The sequence below is a fragment of the Gracilinanus agilis genome, chromosome 4 (genome assembly GCF_016433145.1).
Source record: "Gracilinanus agilis isolate LMUSP501 chromosome 4, AgileGrace, whole genome shotgun sequence".
Taxonomy (NCBI): Eukaryota; Metazoa; Chordata; class Mammalia; order Didelphimorphia; family Didelphidae; genus Gracilinanus; species Gracilinanus agilis.
The window spans coordinates 333,540,649-333,563,930 of NC_058133.1; the positions used below are offsets into that span (position 1 = coordinate 333,540,649).

Here is a 23,282-nt window from a genome sequence, read left to right on the forward strand (position 1 = left end):
AGATTTAGAATTAGAAGCACTCTCAGAAGTCATCTGAATAAATCCCCACATCTCACAAATGAGGAAATTGAGACCCAGAAAGGATAAGTGATTGCATAGGTGAATGTGAATGGAGAGCTCGGATTGAACCCAAGACTTCTGATCCCGCTTGTGATTCTCTTTATGCTGTCAGAGAATGTTTCTGAAAGAGGAAAGGAAAGAAAGGAGATTGCTCATTTTCCGGGCACCCATTCTGGAAATTCCATCACGTCCATTGTTTCAGCTGCCCAGTTTGCATGGCCTGCCCTAATCCTTTATTACTTTCCTAGTTACTCACAGCTCCTACAGAATAATAGTCAGGAAAGAGCCTCTCCTGAGAAGTAAAGTGGTAGGAACAGGGCTCCTGGGTGAATGACACTGAGGGCCATTTTGTTTTGTCACCCACAGGTCCTGAAGATGGCATAGTCATAAAACTCACCTTCCACTGAGGTTGGAGACACAGCCTCCTGTACAGCCTGGGTCGCAGGCTTTGTTTGGAACTGAAGGAACTTGTCCACCACTTGCCCCAAAACCATTCTCTCCTAATTCATGAGCCAGCAGGATGTGGTCGCCGTGCTTTCAGAACGCCTTCTCATAGCTGCGTACAAAGGCCAAGCCGATAATGTGGTGCAGCTTATCAACAAGGGTGCCAAGGTAGCCGTTACCAAGGTAACAAGAGGAAAAACTCTTTAGAAATTCCCTGGGAACTAGCCTACCTCTTTACCATTGTCTGCAAGACTGTTCTTTTTCGTTCACAGCTTTAAAAAAGGTTTTTCTTTTTGTTGTTGTTGTTGTTGGGGGAAGGAAGGGAAAAAAGGAGGGGATTCAAAGTGCTTTTATTTTCTGTCTTTTACATAAAATAACTTGTAATTAATATGTGGCAGACATTTAAAAAATCACATAAATTTTTTAAAACCAGTATGGATTTCCTGTCTGTTCACTTTATAAGACAATAGTATCTAGCAAGGGAAAATTGACCATAAAAGTATATAGTGTAAAACCCAGGTAATCACCAACTTTAAATCTGTATCAGCTTTGGAGGGCTTTGGCTACTAAAGTATAAATGATAGTTGTGGGAGATTTACAATAAATTGATATTATTAAAGTTCATTCTAGAGCAAGAGTTCTGAAGGAGGGAGAGAAAGAGAGAGAGAGAGAGAGAGAGAGAGAGAGAGAGAGAGAGAGAGGAACTCTTTTGACAATATGTTGAAGCCTGTGGTCCCCTTTTCAGAATCATGTTGAACGCATAAATGAAAATATATAGAATTACAAATTAAATTAAATAAATTATATTGAAATACAGTTTAAAAAAATTTTAAGTTCACAAATTCTAGGTTAAGAACTCCTGTATCTAAAAGGCAATTTGTTAGAAAGCAATACAAGATAAACTAAATAAAGATAGGAGACTGGTTTAAATATGTATACAGATATCTCCTGAATGGACCATTAGGACTTTTGGGAGTAGGGGACTTTGTAATTTTCAAAAAAGTAACTCTTGATCATTCTGAAGTTCTTTTACTTTTAATCAGTACCACCCATTGTAGACCTGCCTGGATGCACCCTTTACATCCTTATAATAGTCAATCACTAAATTGATTAATAAATATTTATTAAGTGCCTACTCTGTGCCAGGCACTGTGATACAAAAAGAGGCAACAAGATAACCCTTGTTCTCCAGAAGTTCACAATCTAATGGGGAAAGCTCACAATAAAATGGAGGAATTAAATATTTCCTCCATTTTCTCCCTGATATGATTGTAATCTCCCCAAAATCAGAGACTGTCCCTTTTATGTCTTTTTTTACTCTTGTGGTACCTAATATAGTGCTAGGTACATAGATTGAAACAGGCATAGGAACTGGACTTCTGATTTCATTGGTCTAGGGAACTCCCAGGTAAGGAAATTCCCTCTACTAGTGCACATCAGTCGCTTTTCTGCAGCACTTTGCTTTAGAAAGTTGCTTAGGATAATTTGCTTGGGGTCACACAGACTATGCATCAGAGGTAGGACCAGAACTCAGTTCTTCAGACCTCAAGGTTTATTACCTGTACACTATATCATCTTGTAGGTGTTTAATTAATACTTGCTGATTACATTGAATTTCAGTGCAAAGTAGAAATCAAAATAAGAGTTGACCATGAGCCAGATCTCTCTCCAGGTTCCCTCTCCATTCTTCCATCTTAGCTATTTTTCAGAACTATAAAATTCCAGTGTTTACCCAGATGGGGTTTTTGAAGATGAGCTCTGGTGGATGAACTTTCAATTAGCAACTAGAAACAGCTTTCCTAAATCACCCTTTTCCCCAGCAGCAGCACTGGGGAGTAGTAGTTACAGTGCTGGACTTGGACTGAGGAAGACTTCAGTTCAAATACTTCCTCTAATGCTTAAGTGATTCAAGGCAAATTACTTAAACTTTCTGAATTTTGGTTTCCTCATCTATAAAACTGAAGGGGTTGAGGTGGCCTCACAGGCCCCTTTTAACTCTAAGTCTATGATCTTGTGATTGCTGAACCTCCTCCAGACTTCCTATCATTTTACCCCAAACACCCTAATCACACTGTCTGACTATTTTGATGTTATTCATTCATTTTAGATGAGTCCAACTTTTCATGAAGAAAACCCATTTGAGATTTTCTTGGCAAATACTGCAGTGGTTTGTCCTTCCTTCTCCAACTCATTTTACAGATGAGGAACTCAGGCAAACAAGGTTAAGTGACTAACTCAAGCTCACACATTTTTGAACTCAGGAAGATGAGTCTTCCTCATTCCAAGCCCAGTCCTCTATCCACTGTTCCATACTCTTCCATCCTTCCTTCCACTCATACTGTTACTCAAAAACATATTCTCTTGCATTATTATTCAACTCTGCTGTTTATATGGTTTATCTTTCCAACTTAATATCAAATATAAAGAAAGGAAGGGTGCAATATTCTTCTTTATAATTCTCTGATTATTTTACTAATTTGTAACCCAATAGTAATACTAGTCACTAGAATTTATATGGTGTTTTTAAGGTTTGCAAAGTGCTTTACTCATTTGATTCTCACAAGAATCCTGAAAGTTAGGTACTATTATTATCGCCATTTTAATGATGAGGAGAGTGAGGGAAGGCAAGTGGCTTACTCAGTCACACAGCTAATAAGTATCCAAGACCCATTCTGAACTCGTCACTCAAGAATCTGCAAAAGATACAAATTCCAAAAGTGATCTAATTTCAGACCTCAAGGAGCTTATATTTTAATGGGGGCCAAGGAAGTAATAGAGATAGTTAATGGAGTCATAGAGCAATTATTTCAGTATGCCCTTTCCCAGAATGGTAACATTGACTTGAATACTCTTTCCAGAAGAAGAGGTTCAAAGTGGTATTGGGAGTGCTGTGTGCCCTGGGATGTGGGATGTCATGAAGATAGTCAGGGAGTAACAGAATGGTGGCTTAGGATTGGGCTACAAATAGCAAAGTCTCACAAATCAGAAGCTAAATCAGAGTTCTTAAATCACTGCTCTGGAAGCCTATTGTAAGGACTGTGTTCCCTTCTCTGACCAGATATTTTTATTTTGCCTCTACTGGCCTGCATTCTAATCATTCTGATGTCTCCTTAACCAACATGAGGTAGAAATGACTACTTTGGGCTCTTCTTAGGATAAGAAGTCAAGCATTGCCAAGAAGAGGGAAACGAGTTAGAGGGCTGGCTCCTGATTCATTTGACTTGGATTTAAGGGATGAGATTGATAGAGAAGAACAGATTAACTAAAGTTTGCCTGATTTGGGATTGCTTAATACTCCATTTTTATTCAATTATTTTTTATTCCATATTCACATTCAAATTAGAAATCAAAAGTGTGGTCCAGAGAGATACTAGGGAACCAGCTAAGAAGGGAGTGGTCTGGAATTTTTTTTAAGTCATTGGAATGAATATTTCTTCCTCTCCAGCATCTGGCACAGTGCCTGCCACATAATAGATAACTATAAATATTCATTGATTGATCAAATGAAACTGAAAGTCAGAAGTATATTTGTCCTGGGTGGTCTTTTCATTAGCTTCTGCCTTATTTTGACTGCTATGACTTGGTACTACCGAGGTTGTAATTATTACCTGTAGAAGTGAGGCTAAATGATGTCAGTCAGTCAATTTAGAAATTATTTAGCACCTACTATGCTAGCAGTGTTCTAAAATCTGGAGATGTGAAAAAAGGCAAAAAAAAAAAAAAATTCAAACATACAAACCTAGCAAAAAAAAACAGTCCCTGCTCTCAAGTTGCTACTAGTCTGACCAAGCTTTTGCATTTAACAGTACCCAAGAGGGCAACTCACCTATTTGGGGAAATTCCTTTCCTAAGTTGAAGAAACATATATATTAAAGATAGTTCATTGTAATCCTTTTTTTTTAAGTCATTGTAGCCACATAGTTTACATGCCAGAAGTTCCTTATTTACCTTTTCAAGAAGCCAAAAGGACTTCTCCTTAGATAATGCTGGTAATTTCTTTAGCTTCATTAGAAAGTTTTTCTCAAGGTCACTATTTTTGGTTATGTTTCTCACCTTGAGATGACAGCCACTTCCCAAAGTCACTTAAAATGGTTTTCTACAAGTCTAAAAGCCCTATTTAAATGCTAGTATTATCATTAATAATAATATTATTATTAATTGCCATCTCAAATGTGTGATTCTGTGATAAACTATCCCACCCAGGAAGGAAAGTAACAGGCCTTTCCTTCAGAATTTAGGTATTCTATTTTTCCTGTAAACATGAGGCAATTTATTAAATTATATACATTTTTCTTGGTAATTGTGCATAGTCACCTTTCTTGTTTGTCTCATTTGGGTATTTGGAAGACAGATATTTTACTCACATATCTCTGTTCCCTGCTCCTCTTTTATTTTTAGGAATGCCTGAAATGCCTCTTTTTTAATTTCATTTTATTTTATTTTCAATTACATGTGGAAACACTTTTGACAGTTGTTACCTGACTTTTCACAATTCAAGTTCTCTCTTCTTCTCCCCCCTCCCTGAGATGTAAATAGTCTGATATAGGTTATACCTGTGCTGTTATGCAATACATATTTCCATATTCATCAGGCTGTGAGAGAAGACATATCACAATACAACAAAAAACTTATGAAGGAAATAAAGTTAAAAAATGGCATACTTTGATCTTTAATCAGACTATAACAGTTCCTTCTTTGACTGTGGAGAGCATTTTTCATCGTGAGTTGGAGTTATCTTGGAACTTCATATTTCTGATAATATTTAGTCCTTCGTAGGTGATCATTGTACAATATTTCTGTAACTGTATACATGGTTCTGCTCACTTCACTTTATGTCAGTTCATATAAGTCTTCCCAGGTTATTTTGAACTCATTGTTTGTCATTTCTTATGGCACGATAGTATTTCATTGCAACCACATGCCACAACTTGTTCAGCCATTCCCCAATTGATGGATATGCCCTCCTGAATTTAGGTATTCTTAATAAGATGTGAAGGATATTCTTAACAACCATCAGAGGTCTCAGGAGAATTGGAAATGAAACATTGTTCTTCAAGTTTGTGTCTCAACTTGAGTTTCCGACACCTACCTGAACAGAAGAAAGTTCTGTAAAGATGACTTACCAGGTTCTCCTTCATCCACAGAAAAGGTCAAAACATCTTTGAAGCATGGCAGAGTTGTTTCCATTTTCTGGTTCCCAGGAAATCTAAGGCAAGTGCCTGGCTAAAATATGGAAGGGGTAAGGCTAGGACCAGAATGCTTTCAGGATGTAGAAATCTCTTACTACTAGAAAAACAAGCAAAACCAGTTTTAATGGAACTGCAATGAACGTTGTCATTTTGGAAACAGAGATCTTCCTACATTCTTACAGAATCATAATTTCAAGTTACCCAAAACCTGAATGAAATTCAAATACAATGAAAAATTACTTACAATCCTCCAGGAGCTTAAGAGTGTTAAAACAATAGGAACTAGCACCAGATCTTATAGGTTAGGCAGAATAAACCCTCAGTAGAAATTGAACTTCTAAAAAAGTTCTTTTTATCTCTAGATAACTTCACCACTGTCAGAGTCAGGGGAATGGCCTTGAGGCATTTTTTTTGCTGAAAGCACTGCAGAGATTTTTTTTTAAGGAGTTAGTTTTTCATTGATACTTTTCTAGTAAGTAATGTCAATTCATTATGAAAAGGAAGGAGGTAGAATTTACAAGTTAGAAAGTCCTAAGTAATAGGTAATTCTATATCAATCCTTATATATAAACACAATTATGTATGTGTATATGTATATTTGTGTATAAAATATTTATGGTATTATGTATCCTTTAGATATAATATTTATATTGTTATATGTATATCATGAGTAGGGCTATAAATTAGATGTTGTAGAATGTATTGTGGTATGTGTAACTTAGCTAGTACTAATAATATATATGTATATATATAATAACAATCTTTCACTAAACCTTAATGGAATATTTGTGAATTATGTCTTGGATTTTGTTTTCATGTCTAGTAACATGAAGATAATGTTTATTACACAACTTTACATTTAGAGAATTTTAGTGCTAGATGGTAAGGAATAGGAAGGAAAGACTGATCACCTCTACAACTTTTGGTATTAGAGCTTTGAACCTAGTAATATTACATGTATAAAAACGATTTTTCCTTCTACATTTACCCAAATAAAACGGACATTTGACATACAGAGGTAGTAGAGAAACTGAGATATAACTTTGAATAAAATAATTGTACAGATGACCCTTTCATGTTCCCAAAATATTTTCGTTTGTGTTGGAAGTAAAGTTACAGTGAGATCTTTCATTGGCCAAAAATGATAAAATCCAAATATTAAAAAGCTAACTGATAAAGTATTTTATTCATTAATTCATTTGTCTGTTTATAGCATGGATACCTTTTATTCTATTTTTTTAGTTCCCAGTTCTCAGCTTCCCTCTACCCCCTTTCTTACCCAATGAGAAGGCAAGAAAAACAAAACCTATTACAAATATATGTGGTTAGAACAAAACCAAATAGCCTCAATAGCCATGCCTTCCAGAAGGAAGGAAGGAAGAGAGGAAAGAGGGAAGGGAGGGAAGAAGGAAGGAAGGGAGGAAGGGAGGAAAGAAGGAAGGGAGGGAGGGAGGGAGGAAGGAAGGAAGGAAGGAAGGAAGGAAGGAAGGAAGGAAGGAACAGAGGGAGGGAGGGATGGAGGGATGGAGGGAGGGAGGAAAAAGAGAGAAAGAAAGAAAGAAAAAGGAGGGACAAAATCAAGAAAAAGATGTTCTTTGAATTGAATATGCTTCAGTCCCCATTTGGAGTTGATCAGTTCTCTATGTGGATGTGCATAGTATGTTTTATCATGAGTTCTTTGGAAGTTTTGGGTCATTGTACTGATCAAAGTTATTATTGTCTTTCTAAGTTGATTATAATATTACTATTACTATGTTGCTTGTTTTCCTGGTTCTGCTCATTTTACTTTGTATCATTTCCAGGTTTTCTGAAACTATCCCCCTTCATCAGTTCTTAAAGCACAATAATATTCCATCACATTGATATATACCATAACTTGTTCAGCCATTCCCCAGATGATGAGCATCTTCTTTCCAAATCTTTGCCACCACAAAACAAGTTTTCTAGAAATATTTTTTCTACATAGGAGTGCTTTTCTTTTTTCTTCATTCTCTTTGGAGTAGTATTATATACTACTTAGCAATACTAGTAGTAGTATTGCTAAGTTGAAGGGTATGGAAAATTTGATATTGTAATGTCCTTTTAAGAATAGTTGACAGTTCTACCAGCAGTGCACTAATGTTTTCCTCCAACATTTTTCATTTTCCATTTTTGTCATCTTAATTGGTCTGATGAATGTGAGGTAGAACCTGAGTTGTTATAATGTGTGTTTCTCAATTATTAGTTAGAGTACATTTTTATGTTTCTTAATAGCTTTGATTTTTTCTTCTGAAAACTATCTATTCATATCTTTTGATTGTTTATCATTTGAGGAATGACTCTTATTTTTGTAAATTTGTCTTGGTTCCCTACATATTTTAGAAATGAGACCTTCATCAGAGAAAACTTACTGCAAAATTTTCCCCAGTTTCCTGCTTTTCTTCTAATTTTAGCTGTATTTTTTTCTGTGCAAAACCCCTTTTATTTTATGTAATCAAAATTACCTCCTATGAATTTCTCTATTTCTTGTTTGGTCATGAACTTTTCTTCTATCCATAATCTGACCGGTAATTTCTCCCCTCCTCCACTCATTTGCTTCTGATTTTACTTTATATGTCTAAGTCACATATCCCTTTTGAGCTTATCATGTTATACAGAGTGAGAGGTTGGTCTTCCCTTAGCTTCTTCCAGATTACTTTCCAGTTTTCCTAACAATTTTTGTCAAATAATGACTCCTTGCCCTAATAGCTAGGATCTTTGGGTTTGTCATTCACTAGGTTACTACGTTCATTTGCTTCTGTATATTGTTACTTATTTTTTTCATTGATCAGTCTATTTCTTACCTAGTACCAAGTTGTTTTGATGACTATAGATTTTTAATATAAATAGTTTGAGATCTGGACCTGCTAGATATCATTCCTTCCCATCTTTTTCATTGATCTCCTTCATATCCTTGACCTTTTGTTCCTCCAGATGAATTTTGCTACTATTTTTTGTAGCTCGATAAAGCAAATCTTTGGTAGTTCAATATGGCACTGACTAAATAAATTAATCTAGGTAGTATTGTCATTTTTATTATATTGGCTCAGCATACCCATGAGCAATTCAGTTATTTAGATCTGTCTTTACTTGTGTGAAGAGTGTTTTATAACTGTGTTCATATAGTTGCTGTGTGTGTCTTGACAGGTAGACTCCCCAGTATTATATGCTGTCTATAATTATTGCAGTTGGAATCTTTCTTTCTTTCTCTTCCTGCTGGATTCTGTTGGTAATATAAAGAAATGTTGATCACTTGTGTAGGTTTATTTTATATCTTGCAACTTTGCTGAAATTGTTAATTGTTTCTATCAATGTTTTAGTTGATTTTCTTGGATTCTTTATGTAAACCAAGTACAAAGAATGATAGTTTTGTTTCTTCTTTGCTCATGCTTATTCCTTCAATTCCTCTTTCTTGTGTTATTCCTATCACTAGCAATATAGCAGCAGCTAGGAGGTAGAGTAGATGGTGCTGAGCTTGTCATCAGTAAAATCTGAGTTTAAGTCATACCTCAAGACAACTTACTACCTCTATGACTGAGCAAATCACTTAACCTCTGCTTGCCTCACTTTCTTTATCTGTAAAAGAGGGGGAGTAATAGCACCAATCTTCTACAGTTGTTACGAGAATGAAATGATATAATACTTTTAAAGCACTTAGCACCATGCCTGGCACATAGTAAGTACTATATAGATCGTAGTAGTAGTAGTAATATAATATTGAAGAGTAATGGTGAAAATCGAAATCCTGGCTTTTGATCTTATTGGAAAAGGTTCTAGCTTATCCCCATTAAAGGTAATGCTTGTTCTTGGTTTTAGATAGATAACTACTTACTATTTTTTAAAAAGCTCTATTTATTTCTGTGCTTTCTAGCGTTTTAAACAGAAAAGGGTGGTGTGTTTTGTCAAAAGCTTTTTCTGCTTCTACCAAAATAATCATGTAATTTTTGGATTTTTGTATTGATATCAGTTATGTCAATTAATTTCCCTAATATTGAACCAGTCTTGTATTCCTGATATAAATCCAATCTGGTCATGGTGTTATGATCTTTGTGATACATTGCTGTAATCTCCTTGTTATTGTTTTATTTAAAAATTTTTTAAATCAGTATTCATTAGGAAAATTGCTTTATAGTTTTCTTTCTTCTTTTGAATGTCTATTTTACATATCAAGAACATATTTATGGCATAAGAAGGAATTTGGTAAAGCTTCCTTAGCTGTTTTTTATCAAACAGTTTATACAATATAGAAATTAATTATTTTTAAATTTTTGGTAGCATTTGCATGTAAATACATTTGGTCCTGTGTTTTATTTTTTCCTTATGGAGCTCATTTATAGTTTATTCATTTTCTTTTTTAAAGACAGGTAATTTAAGTATTCTATTTCCCCATGCTATTAATCTAGACAACTTATATAAATATACTTTAAAATATTCATCCATTTTATTTAGATTGTCGGTTTTGTTGGCATATAGTTGGGCAAAATAGCTCTTAATAATGGCTTTTATTTCTTCTTCATTGACCATGAAGTCACCTTTTTTATTTTTGAAACTGGTTTTCTACCTTTTTGGAAATCAAATTAGCTAATGATTTATCTATTTCATAGTTCTTTTTAAAACAGCTATTGGTTTTATTTATTTATTCAGTGGAGCATTTTTTACTTTGTTTTGTTTATCTCTCCATTTGTTTTCAGGATTTTTATTTCAATGTTTAATTAAAAGTTTTTAGTTTGTTATTTTTCTTGTTATTTTTTAAGTTGCACACCTAATTCATCAATCTAATCTCTCTCTTTTATTTATGTGAGCATTTGAAGATATAAATTTTCCTCTAAGTACTACTTTGGCTGCGTCCCACAAATCTTAGATTGTTGTCTCACTAATGGCATTATCTTAAATGAAATTATTGATTGTTTCTATGACTTTTTTTTGACTCAGTCTTTAGAATTTGGCAATTTTGTTTATAATTTTTAAAAATCTGTGCTTCAAAAACACCACTGGATAAAATTTTTTATTTTTTTAAATTTTGGTCAAAATTTTGGCAAAATGGTCGAATTTTTAATTATGGTCAAAAAAGATGAATTTAATATTTCTGCTTTTCTACACTTGTGAGATGTTTATGTCCTAACACCTGGCCAATTTTTGTGAAGGTGCCATGGCACATGCACAGCTGAAAAATAGGTATTCTCTTTCCTATCTCCATTCAAGATTCTATAGAGCTATCATAGCTACCTATTCTGAAATTCAACTGATATTCTTTCTTTTTTATTTATGATTTGATATGTTTAGGCCTAAGGGGGCCAATTGAGATCCCCCATTAATAATATATTTTAACTCTTTCCTCCTGTAATTTATTTAGCTTTTCTTTTAAGAATTTGGATTCTATGCCATTTGGTGCATAAATAACAGATCTTTCACTCTGAATCTTGCACTTTTCCTACTGTGTTGCTAATGATTCTATTTCTTCTTTCTTCCTTCCTAGAGAAAGCAAATGATTAGCTGGTTTGGGGGGCTGACAACCATACCAGAGGATATAACCTCCTAAGTGGTCCATGACAATTACATAAATTCACAAATATATCCTCAGATGAAAAATATTGAAGGATTCTTATATTGAGTATAGGTAATAAGTTAGGGGAAGAAAATATTCAAATGAGATTTAACAGAATCAGATCCAAAAGGAATTGTTCAGGGCCTTCGATAAGAATGCCCAATTTGGAGTTAGGCAGAACCAAAGTCAAATCCAGCTTCATATGCTAACTAGCTATGTGATCCTGGACCAAGTCCCTTAACGTCTGTTTTCCTCAGTTTCCTCAACTGTGAAATTGGGCTAATAATACCACCTACCGCCTAACCCCAGGATTGTTGTAGGAAAAAAATGAGATAATATTTATAAAATGCTTTTGCAAACCTTAAGCACCAAATAAAGTTATCTGCTATTATTAACCGAGAAGAAAGAAAAAAATGTTCTTCTTAATGAATAGCTGCTAATGGGGTTGATGCATTTCCATATTATAACAACATGATTATAATACTTTCAGCTGAAGATCTTAATATGAATACAGGTGAAAATTACTTAGCATGCATTTTTCTAGAGCTTTTGGTTAATTAACCACTTCAAATTTGCCTGTAAATTTCCTTTTAATTTTAGTCCATTTTACATATTGAATAGTATTTAGCTGATTTAATTTATAAGAAAACACAATTTAAAGAGTGGAAAGCTTCACTATTTAGGAGGCATCATAAGGAAATCATAGAAGGAAGATTACATTTCAGAATAGACAAATTCCAGTAGGACATGGCATCCTTCCATCTTGGGTTGCTTTATTAAAGAGGAGATTGGTCCTGGAAGAGAACTGTCTCATTCAATTACTTATTATCATTGTACATTTCTGTGGCATTTGGCTTGGTACTTGGTGATCACTTTAGTTTTTCCTATGTCTAATATAGGCCATTTTAATTAACTCTCATTTTCTCTTTGAAGGTGAATAATTTGAAATTAAGAACATCAGGAGAGGACAGCTAGATAGCTCAGTGGATTGAGAGACAGGCTAGATATAGGAGGTCCTGGGTTCAAATCTGGCCTCAGACACTTCCTAGCTGTGTGACCCTAGGCAAGTCACCTAACCCCCATTGTCTATCCCTTACCACTCTTCTTCCTTGGTACCAATATGAAATATTGATTTTAAGATGGAAGATAAGGGTTTTAAAAAAACATTCAAGAGAGTTTCTCAGAGCCTTTCAGAGAAAATTGCTGGAATGACTAGGATTAAATATCAATCCAGGGAGCTCTGCCTTTTGCTCTGAAAGAGCCTCCAACTGACAGCCACCTATTTTAAGGATGAGGTTGCCCGAGTTTTCCTTAGTAGAAAATAAATACGTTGCAGGTTCAAACATGTCTGAGCAAATAAATTAGGGTTTAAAAAGTTTTTAAGGAAGTACAAGGCATTATTTGATTTTTATTAAAAAGCTTTTACCACTGTAAATAAATAGATAGATAATAAGCATTTATTAAGGTGCTTACTATTTGTCAGACACTAAGCCAATATCTGGAGATAGAAATAGAAACAAAATAGAAAGATGGTTTCTGCTGTCAAAGAGATTATATTCTTATGAAAGAAAATAATATATATAAAAAGAGGAAGGGGAAGATAAGGAATACCAAGGCAGAGACATGGTGGCAAAATCCTTTAAGTAAAGCATAGTCGGGTGGGAAATGAAGAATGGCAGATCTAGGCTTGTCCCCAAAATGAAGGCTCAGAATGAGAAAAGTAGACTGGGATGGCAGAAGATTATTTATTACAGGGCAATAAGGTCCTAGATTCTTAGGAAAATTCCAGAGAAAGGGCAGCTGATTCATGGCGGTATCATCTTTAGAATACTTGATAGTATTGGCAGAAAATGAAGGAGCACTGGTGTAAGGGTTCAGATCCTAGTTTGGCTACTTTTGCTGTTTGTTTGACCATGGTGACCATAGGTAAGGCACTTAAATTCTCTGGGTCTCATTTTTCTCATCTATAAAATGGAAAAGTTGACCAACAAAAACAAAGACATAAACAAAAGTTGACTGTCTCACTAAATCTTCAAAACATTTGCATCTTGCAGACTATTCATACCAACCTATGGAGGATCTCTTCTCATTTTCAGTATCATAGAATGTTATATCTTGAAGAAAGAACCTTAGAAATAATCTAATCTGGAACAGATAGTCCAGCAGATAGAGCACTAGACCTGGAATCTAGAAGATGTAGATTCAGTCAGATCTTTCCTTAGACACTTCCTAGCTGTGTGACCCTAAAAAAAAAATCACTTTATCCTGATTGCCTAGCCCTTGTCACACTTCTACCTTAAGAATTGATTCTCAGACATAAAGTAAGGGTTTAAAAAAGAAAAAGAAGGAATTTAATCTAATTTCCTCATTTTACAGATGAGGAAACTGATGCTTGGAGAAATGAAGAGTCTTTCCCTAGGTCAAACTAGTAGTAAGTGGCAAATTCAAATCTTGAATCTAAGTCTTCTCCAGGTCCATCATGCCACCAAATCTTTTTGTTGTTGTTGTTGTTGTCATTTAAAGCTGAATTTTGCCAGCTTGTCATTTAACTTTTTCAATCAAACCATTACCTGAACAGAAAACAGTGTCCTGGATTCGAAGGAATACTACTAATGTGAGGGAATTGAAATTCTTTTCTTGACACTTTAGAAAATACTCAATCCCTTTCTGGCTAATTTAAAAATAATTACTTCCAGATAGATTGAACTGAATTTACTTAACTTAAAGGTGGAAAATATATGAGATGGGCTCCCTCTGTGTAACTCCTCCCCACATTATTCCTTTCCAGGATTTGTTGATCATCTCTGTTCTTTCCACCTCCCCATCCCAGATTCCAGAGTGGTATTTCATTTCACCGTACTCTAACCAAAGTTTATTGGGGTTATGTTCTCTGGGAATGGTAGACTGTATTCTACCATTCCCAGAGAGAAATGGGAAACAGTGGATTGCTTAGCAGATGGTGGAAGAGAACTTGAAACCCTGCAATTCACCACTAAAACACACCCCACTTCTCCCACACCTGAGAAATAATGATTATTTCCCAGAGAAAACTGTGATGTTTAGTTGCTGACAGTATTCTAATGCCCAAATACCTGCCTATCTGCAAGTACAAGTCAACTAGGATGACTTTTTCCTTTGAAGACTGATCTATCCACACACATAAATGCAACACAGATATTTCTTCTTTGAAATACATCATTCCAAAGTGATACTGCTAATAAGTGTGTCTTTTAATCTATGATAAGCAAGAAAGCTCTCCATTTTGCAGTTTTGAGAAAAGCAAATGCTAATTGGGAATAAATTAGTCTATGTATTTTCCTATAACAGCAGTTATCTGGGAAGCTTTAACATTTAACATATATTTATTGTTTGCCTAGCGGGGTTACCATTAAACAAAATTTAGGCCAAATTGAACATCCTTGGTATCAGCCCTTATCTTTAATAGGATCATAGAAATCATAGCTTTAGAGTTCAAGAAGATACTATAGACATTTAGTACAACCCCTCACATTACAGGCAAGGAAACAACGGCCCAAAGGGGTTAGGTAATTTATTCACAATCACATAGCTAGTCAGTGTGACAGCTGGAATTTGAATTAGGATCTTCCAGACTTCCAGGCTAGAGCTCTCTCTATCATGCCATATGACCTGTGAAGATCTGTGATCTCACTTTCTAGGTACTTTCCAGTTTGGTACAAATCTCAACTCCATCCATGTCTTTAAATCCTTTGCAATTCTAGTCCATGTTCTTCCATAGATCTCTATAGAGGATATGCCTACTGTACTGTGCAAACCTTTCTCTGGATCTTAAAATTTTTCACAGGGACCAGTGAAATGAAATGAGTCTCACTTATCCCTTTACCTCACTTCTGTTCCAACTGTTACATTTCTTTGATGATATTTCTTAAACTACTTTTTTTCTAATTGAAGTTATTTATGAATTTACAAATATCAATAAATGTTTCTATAATCAAAGAACAGAAAAGTGTATATGGAACCTTGAATCTCTGTTCTTTACATCTCATTTTTAAGTATAAATTAAATTTAACAAAATATAGTGACTCTGATGATAGTCTGGCTACATGTGAACTTTCTTCTACTTCCTTGTGCCCTAAACCACTTCTTCTGCATAGATCATATTTGGAAATGCACTAACTTGACTGTGCCCACCAAGTATCTCTCTGTTTGCCTTCTGAATCATCACAACTCCAACTTTGGAGATTTTGATTTTCCAAAGCATCACATTGAGAACATTTTGTATTTTTTTTAAATGAGGGTTCTTTTCATTACAGAGTAGCTTGACATAATTTAAAGCACTGTGTAATTTCCCAAAGGTAATCAATCCACTCTCTTCCTTTTTCGGTTCTGCATCTAGCTCACTGTCCATCTGTAGTACTTGCCCCTAGAAATACTGACTTGCTATCCAACTGTATGTTATATCTTGGACCATATGCATTTTTTCATCTCTACAGGTTTTCTTGTAGGGATTGTTGGTTTTTTGTGTCCCTTAAATAATCATCTAATTGAGGAAGCCCTATTGTGATCTGAATCTTGGTAGATTCAGTCCAATATCATCTGCCAACAGGAGCATCTGGGAAACCTTACCATCTGGTTTGGACCTTGCACAAGACATCCTCCATGTCTGTGGCAAATACTTTTGGCAAGCATTTATCTCTGTTTTACGCCTAGCTTATGAATGATCAGGTCATGAAACAGAGCCACCATGTTTGTATTAATCAATCTCACTTGTCTGATCTTAACATTTACATAAGAACCTCCTTATTGAAGGAGAAACTTTAAGGCTTTTTATCTACTTAGTTAAATGCCTTTTTGTAATCAACAAACAAATCAGGGTGATTTGGTATCATTTGCACGCTTCAGACATATGTGTATTTAGGAAGATTTGGTCTACCAAAGAGAATCATTTGGGAATGCCTATCTCTTTTCTTATATTTTCATCAAGGAAATTCTTTATTTGCATGTAAATCTTTCTTACAATGGCTTTACAGTGATGATAAAATGGGCATATGTTGACGTTGGGGGTGAGGTATTAATATCATCTGGGAGTTGTAGACTCACAGCAAATTAAGTAGAGAAACTCAGGCTATTTGAGCATACACCCTTAACTTTTTCAGGCTTTGTTCTCTAAGTGTGGTCCAGTTTTCCTTGGTGGTCTTCAGGGTCCCTTTTCAGGAGGTCCACAAGGTCAAAGTTATCTGGGTATGATTTTTTAGTTGTTATTTTCCCTTTTCCGAGAGAGCTCATAAATATGCCTTGATACTTTCAAGAATGTGTTGCCTAAGAGACAGCGAGGTGGCTCTGTGGATAGAGTTCCAAGACTGGAGTTGGGAAGATACAGGTTCAAATCTAGCCCCAGACACTTCCTAACTCTATGACCCTGGTGAAGTCATTTAAACATATTTGTCTAACTTTTGCCCTGGTCTTAGAGTTGATACTAAGACAGAAAATAAGAGTTAAAATAAAGAGAATATCTTGCCTGTAGTATGAATTTCCTTGGTACATAGTTGATCTGTTTCTATATTTTTTTTCCCCTAAAACTCTTTCCTAATACTAAATATCAGTTTCAAGGTAGAAGAATGGCAAAGGCTAGGCAAAGTTAAGTGACCTGCCCAGGTCACCTAGCTAGGAAATGTCTGAGGATACATTTGAACCCAGGACCCCCTGTCTCTAAGACTGCCTATCTATTCACTGAGCCACCTAGCTGCTGCTCCATCCTATATTCTTTTTTAAATTACTCTGTTTTCCCCAATTACATATAAAACCCTTTTCCAATATTTTAAAAAGAATTTGAGTCTTGAATTCTCTCCTTCCCCATCCCACCCCCAGATGGTAAGCAATCTAATATAGATTTTACACGTGCAATCATGTAAAACATTTTCCCATATTAATCCTTTTGTGGAAGAGAACTTGAACAAAAAAATTTAAGCAAGAAAGTGAAAAAAGTTTGCTTTGGTCTGGATTCAGACTCTGTTATTTCTTTCTCTGGGAGCAGATGGCATTCTTTATCATGAGTCTTTTGGGATTGTTTTGGGTCATTATATTGCTGAAAATAGTTAAGTTATTCATAGTTGTTCATCATATAGTATTCCTGTCACTTTTTACAATGTTCTGGTGCTGCTTACTTCATTCTGCTTCAGTTCATGGAAGTCTTTCCAGGTTTTTCTGCGCTCCTCCTGCTCATCATTTGTTACAGCACAATAGTAATCCATTACAACCATATATTATAATTTACTCAGCCATTCCCCAATCATTGGGTATCCCCTCGCTTTCCAATTCTTTGCCCCAACAAAAAGAGCTGCTTTAGATATTTTTGCACATAGAGATCCTTCCCCTTTTTGTTTTTTATCTCTTTGGGGTACACACCTATTAATGGTGGGGTTTTTTGCTGGGTCTAGTCCTATATTCTTTAAGGAATATCATTTCTTAAAATATTCATATTTTACACAGAGTAAAACTGAGACCTAGAGATATTAAATGGCACACTAAACTATCACTCCCTTACATGCCTTGCCTTCCCTGTTAGAAGGGAAAGGAACTTTCTTATTTTTAAATTTATATTTATCATTAAATTAAATATATTAATATATCAATTACCATACCAATATATTACTAATTGACATTAATATTAATAAATTAAATAAATTATATTAAATTAATTTCTTCCCTGTTATCGAGGGAAAGGAACTTTCTTATTTCTTAAACTTGTATTTCCAGCACTTATCACAGTGCCTGGTACATAGTTAGTGCTTAACACATGCTCTTTTCTTTCATTCTTTCAATATGATAATGGATCCAAAACTAAAACTAGGTCTTTTGGTTTCCTCCTCAGTGTTTTTCTTAACCAAATTCTATTTGGTTGTAATAGCTGGAACATGGGAACTAGGACTCGTTGGACTATATTGGGGTTCCTTAACCAATTCCCTTGATCTAGCCTTTCCCTTAGGTTTCTATTTGTAAAATAAGGTTAGTTGCACAAAGTCCTCCTTGCCACATAGAGAAATGGAAGGTTGGGATGGAAGCTTACTAACTCTGAACTCCTTAAAAAAAAAGGGTTGATTAAATTTTACATACTGCTCATCAGTTGTTATTTATAGAACTACTCTTCTTTATACCTAGAAGACCATGTGTTATACTGTTTGTTTTGTCACTAAAAAAAAGAAAAAGAAAGAAAGAAAAGAAAGGACATATGAAGTTAAAGAAGGCCCGGAGAAGTCTGATTTAAAAAAAAAGGGGGGGGTAGGGACAGCTAAATAGCATAGTAGATAGAACACCAAGCCTGAAGACAGGAAGTCCTAGGTTCAAATGTGGCCTCAGATACTTCCTAACTGAGTGACTTTGGGCACATCACTTAATTCTAATTACCTAGCCCATACCTTTCTTCTGCCTTGGGAAAAAAAGTTATTTTAAAAATAGTTTTCCAAGTTCTGCTTATTTTACTCTATATTGTTTCATAAAAGTCCTCCAGGTTTCTTTGAAACAATCCCTTTCATCATTTCTTAAAGCATAGTAGTTTTCCATTATGTTCACATACCATAATTTGTTTAGCCATTCTCCTATTGAATGAATAAAGTTCAAATTTTTTTGCTTGGCATTCAAGACCCTCTGCAATCTTGTGTTACCATGTTGTTCTAGTCTTCTCATATTACTGTCCTCCACATACTCTTTAAATTTCAGTCAACTTGGAATGTACTCTGTTCTTCCTGGAATGTCCTTCTTCCTCCCCCTCCTCATTTGTTGAAATCCTAATCCATTCTTCATCACCCATTTCAATATCATCTCAATGAAGTCTGACTTGATTTTGCCATCAGTTACAATTTTCCCTTTTGGACATCTCAAAGTTCTTTATTCTGCATTTCTCCAAAGCATAGATGTGAAATATTACATTTTACATCCTCTGTAGTTGAGCCTTACCCCTCTACTAGATTATCAACTCCATCATAGAAGATATTGTTTATTATCTGGTTATTATTATATTATATGTTTTATATATATACATATATTACCTCCAAGGGTAAATGCATTAATAATCTGCACAGGGTAAATAAATGTTCATTGAATCAATGAGCAGACTTTTTTTTCATGGCCAATAAACAGTCTAAACAAGAAGTTATTCTTAAATGAGTTTTGATGGTCTGGCTGAAGGCTTAATAAGTACTTGTGGACCCTATAAAGGCTGAGAGGTAAAATGATGAAATCTTATAAAACTGAGAAGGACATAGATTGGGTGATTTCATCTTTGTTCACTAATTCCTATAAAAGCAGAAATAAAAGACATCTCCTGAAATTTGAAAGAGCTAATCTTAGAAATTAAAGGATATATTCTTGTATTCAGTATATGATAAGCTTTACAAAATTTATTCTTTAGGGAAATGATTTTAGAAAGACTTGTGGATTTTATACCCACAGCAGTTTTTTTTCTCACAGCAAATTAAGAAGAAAAACTCAGGCTAATTGACTATCTCAAAGGGTAGTCCAGTTTTCCTTGAAGATCTCCAAGACCCTTTCAAGGAATCTACAAGGTCAAAGTTAATTTAATAGTAATACTTAGATGTTTTAGTTTCTAATGTAATAAATGTCAGTAGACATAATCCATTTAAACAAAAGTTCTTTGAGGTTCCTCAGTGCTATTTCTAAGAGAGTAAAGTTGTTTTGAGACTAAAAATTTTTGAGAACTGCTGTTTTAAGGCTTAGGTCAGAGAAAAATGTGTATCCATGCCCTCCAGCAATATATCCATTGGTGTACCTGTCAGAGGCAGACTATCAGCTGGGTAAGCCAAGTTTGATCGAGTACAGCAAATTCTTTTGTTTTAGGGTTTTTCATTTTTGTTTTTCTCTAAGGCTTGAACAAGATTAGAATTACACTGAACTACAAGAAAGCTTCAAGACTATTCCTCTTTGTTTGAAGTGTAAAGTCACCATCGTGTCTGCCTCATTGGTGCATATTCTAATTCTTTGTTAAGTAGCCAACCTATAGCTGATATTCAACACAGGTTATATTACAGACCGCAGGTATGACAGGGCTATGAAACTTGGTGATAATTAGATGGAGGAACTGTTACACCTCTGGGGAAGATTAAAAATAAAACATTCTAATCACCTTCTGTGTTCATATTTCTTTGTTTAACATAGGTTTCTCATTGCTTCTATGGTCTTACTCAGATTCTATTACCCAATTTGGTACTGATCCTCATCCCACCCAGTAAATTTACTGACTGCGGAAGATCATGTCAAAAACTTGTTGCATCGTGTTTTTAGCACCATTTTCTTATACCCTGGAGCCCAACAAGGTAAAAATGCTGGAAAGTTATACCCAACCCCATTCTTGCTGCACAGTGTGTTCTGATCATCTGCTCCTTGCTTGGATGTTTGCAAGCCTCAGGCTAGGACCACCCTTAACCTCCCACTAGCTTGAAAACCTTCAACAGAAGCATCCCAGAGTGTCAGAAGTAATAATAGCTAATAGCCAATATTTATATAGAGATTACTAATATGCTAGGCACTATACTAATTGCTTTACAATATTATCTCATTCAACCCTCTCGTTCAATTGTAACAACCTTAGGAAGTAGGTGATATGGTTATTTTTCCCATTTTACAGATGAGGAAACTGAGGCAGGCAGCAGTTAAGTAACTTGTCCTAGATCACACAACTATTAAGTATCTGAGCCTGGATTTGAATTCTGGTCTTCCTAACTTTAGCCCCAAAGTTCTGTCATTTTTCTCTTCCTTGGACTACTCGTGGAACTTTGTACTTAAGTACATATATTTATCATGATCTATTTTTGTCTATCTTTTATGTTTCTATAATTTCTTCTATATTCTATATAACATTATATTTTTAAAAAGCTCAGAAGGGAATAAGAATTTGTATATTATTTACTATGCACCAGGTACTGTGCTGAGTGCTTTACAGTTATTATCTCATTTGACCTTCACAACAACCCTTCCAGGTAGCTTATTATTATCCCCATTTTATGGATGATGAGACTGAGTTATTTTTGTCTAGGGTCATATAGCTAGTGTCTGTGACCCAATTTGAATGAAGGACTTTCTGACTTCAATTCCGGTATTCCATCTACTATACATCACTTAGCTGCCTCTGAGAAGTAAAGGATCTGTGTGCTTTCTCATTTGTTTTTAGTTTTATGTCTCCCATCCGGTATATAGTGCTATGGACCGAGTAGGCTCTTGATTAATCTTGAATTGAATTTGAGGTTTCACCCATAGTGTCAGAAGTACTGGGGAGATGTAGCCGATTCATTTTAGAGAATCTAGAGATTTAGGATTTCCATTTGGTAGGGTTGGTTTGCCTAAAATGTCTTAATCAGTGCCACATTGGAACATGGAGACAATTCTGAATTCTAAAGGCTATAAGATCATACCACAGTCTCTCCCTGCCAGAAAGACTTCAAGGATGGTCCCAGCAACAAACTGTTTTCTCTCTCTGTAGGCTGCCCACTGAGTGATGAATTCTTTGGTCATGGCCACTCTTGATACAAATAAAAATATAAAATAGTCCTCAGTTCTATGCAGTCACCTTCCACTTTTTTAGTGATTATGGTGGAATGGCAGAAAATGGGGTAGGATGCTAAGAATCAAATCATTTTTAGACTATTAATGTCAATTCAAGGTACTCTAAACATAAAATCCTTAGTACTTGTTGTGCATTAGAAATGACTTCTGACATTATCCACCATTCTTACCCATCTTTGCCCCAGTCTTTTTTTTAGTAATGTAATATTTTATTTTTTCCAATTACTTGTAATAACAATTTGTACCACATTTTCTGAAATTATGAGATCCAAACTGTCTCCCTCCATCCCTTTCGTTCCCTCCCCCTATCCTGAGAAGGCAAAATTCATGCCCAATCATTTTGCTCCATTCTTTCCTAAAAGGGTGGTTCTTCTCACTAAAGCCAAGCCTTCTACTTATTTTTTAATTAAAAATTTTTATTTCTTTTTTATCTTTGTATCTCTAGCACCTAGCCCAGTACCTGGCACATAATAGGCACTTCATAAGTATTTGCCAAATGAATAAAGTTTTCTACTTACTAGTGAAATGATATATTTTTTTAAAACCCTGACATGTTATTGAACCACATCAGTGTTATAATTCTCAACATTATATTCTCCAAGCAAAACTAGAGATTTTTCTAGGAGGTGTGTCTTGGGAAGGATAGCTCCTAGGGCAGTGATGGTGAATCATTTAGAGACTGAGTTCCCAAACTATAATCCTCATGCCACCTGTGAGCCGCCCCTTACCCCAGAAAGGGGAGGGAGGAAACACTTCCATTGGGCTGCTGGGCAGAGGGGTGAATGATGGGAGAAATTTCCTCTTATGCAGTGGAGAGGAGGAAAGAGCAGCCTCCTCTAGCACACCAGCCATAGGTTCACCAACAGGGTCCTAAGCTATCCTTGGAGATGTAAACAAAGAAGTTGGTAGGGTTGGGTTTTTTTTTTTTTTGCATGCCCAAAGGAAACAAGAAATGATATTTAATGTGACACTTTTTTACCTTGTTTTGAAATGCTTGTCATGAGAATAAACATAATGTATAAGTAGCTAGATAGTGGATCTGAGAACGCATTTAGGAAAATCTCAGCCTAAATCCAGCCTCAGACACTTAATAGCTAGGCTGGTCACTGAATTGCTGCCTGCCTCAGTTTCCTCAACTGAAAAATAGGGATAATGATAGAACCTATCTTCCAGGGTTGTTTTGAGCATTAAACAAAATTACATTTTATAAAGCTCTTCACATAGTACCCAGTATATAATAAACAGCTCATAAAAGCTTGTTCTTTTCCCAGAACCACGGTTCTAGGGCTTCTTGGACTGCCTTCAGAATTCATTCTCCCAAAATGTTTCTGTCTCAAGACCATACTTGGGGAACATCAGAATGTAGCTCTTATGCAGATCTCAACAGAAAAGAGAAAAAGAACATAGCTCCTTGCAAGCTCTTAAGTTAACAATACAGCAGTTATACACCAGCTTTCTTTAACTCAACTGAA

At 35.2% G+C, this 23,282-nt stretch overlaps 1 protein-coding gene across 1 annotated transcript in view; it reads left to right on the forward strand.

Moving 5' to 3' along the window:
• Positions 1 to 567: 567 nt before the first annotated feature.
• Positions 568 to 23,282, forward strand: part of ANKRD6 (ankyrin repeat domain 6) — a 99,674-nt gene continuing 76,959 nt past the window's right edge. The window contains exon 1 of the mRNA XM_044675389.1: positions 568 to 687. Coding sequence (XP_044531324.1) covers positions 568 to 687 — 120 coding nt within the window. The remainder of the gene's footprint in view (positions 688 to 23,282) is intronic.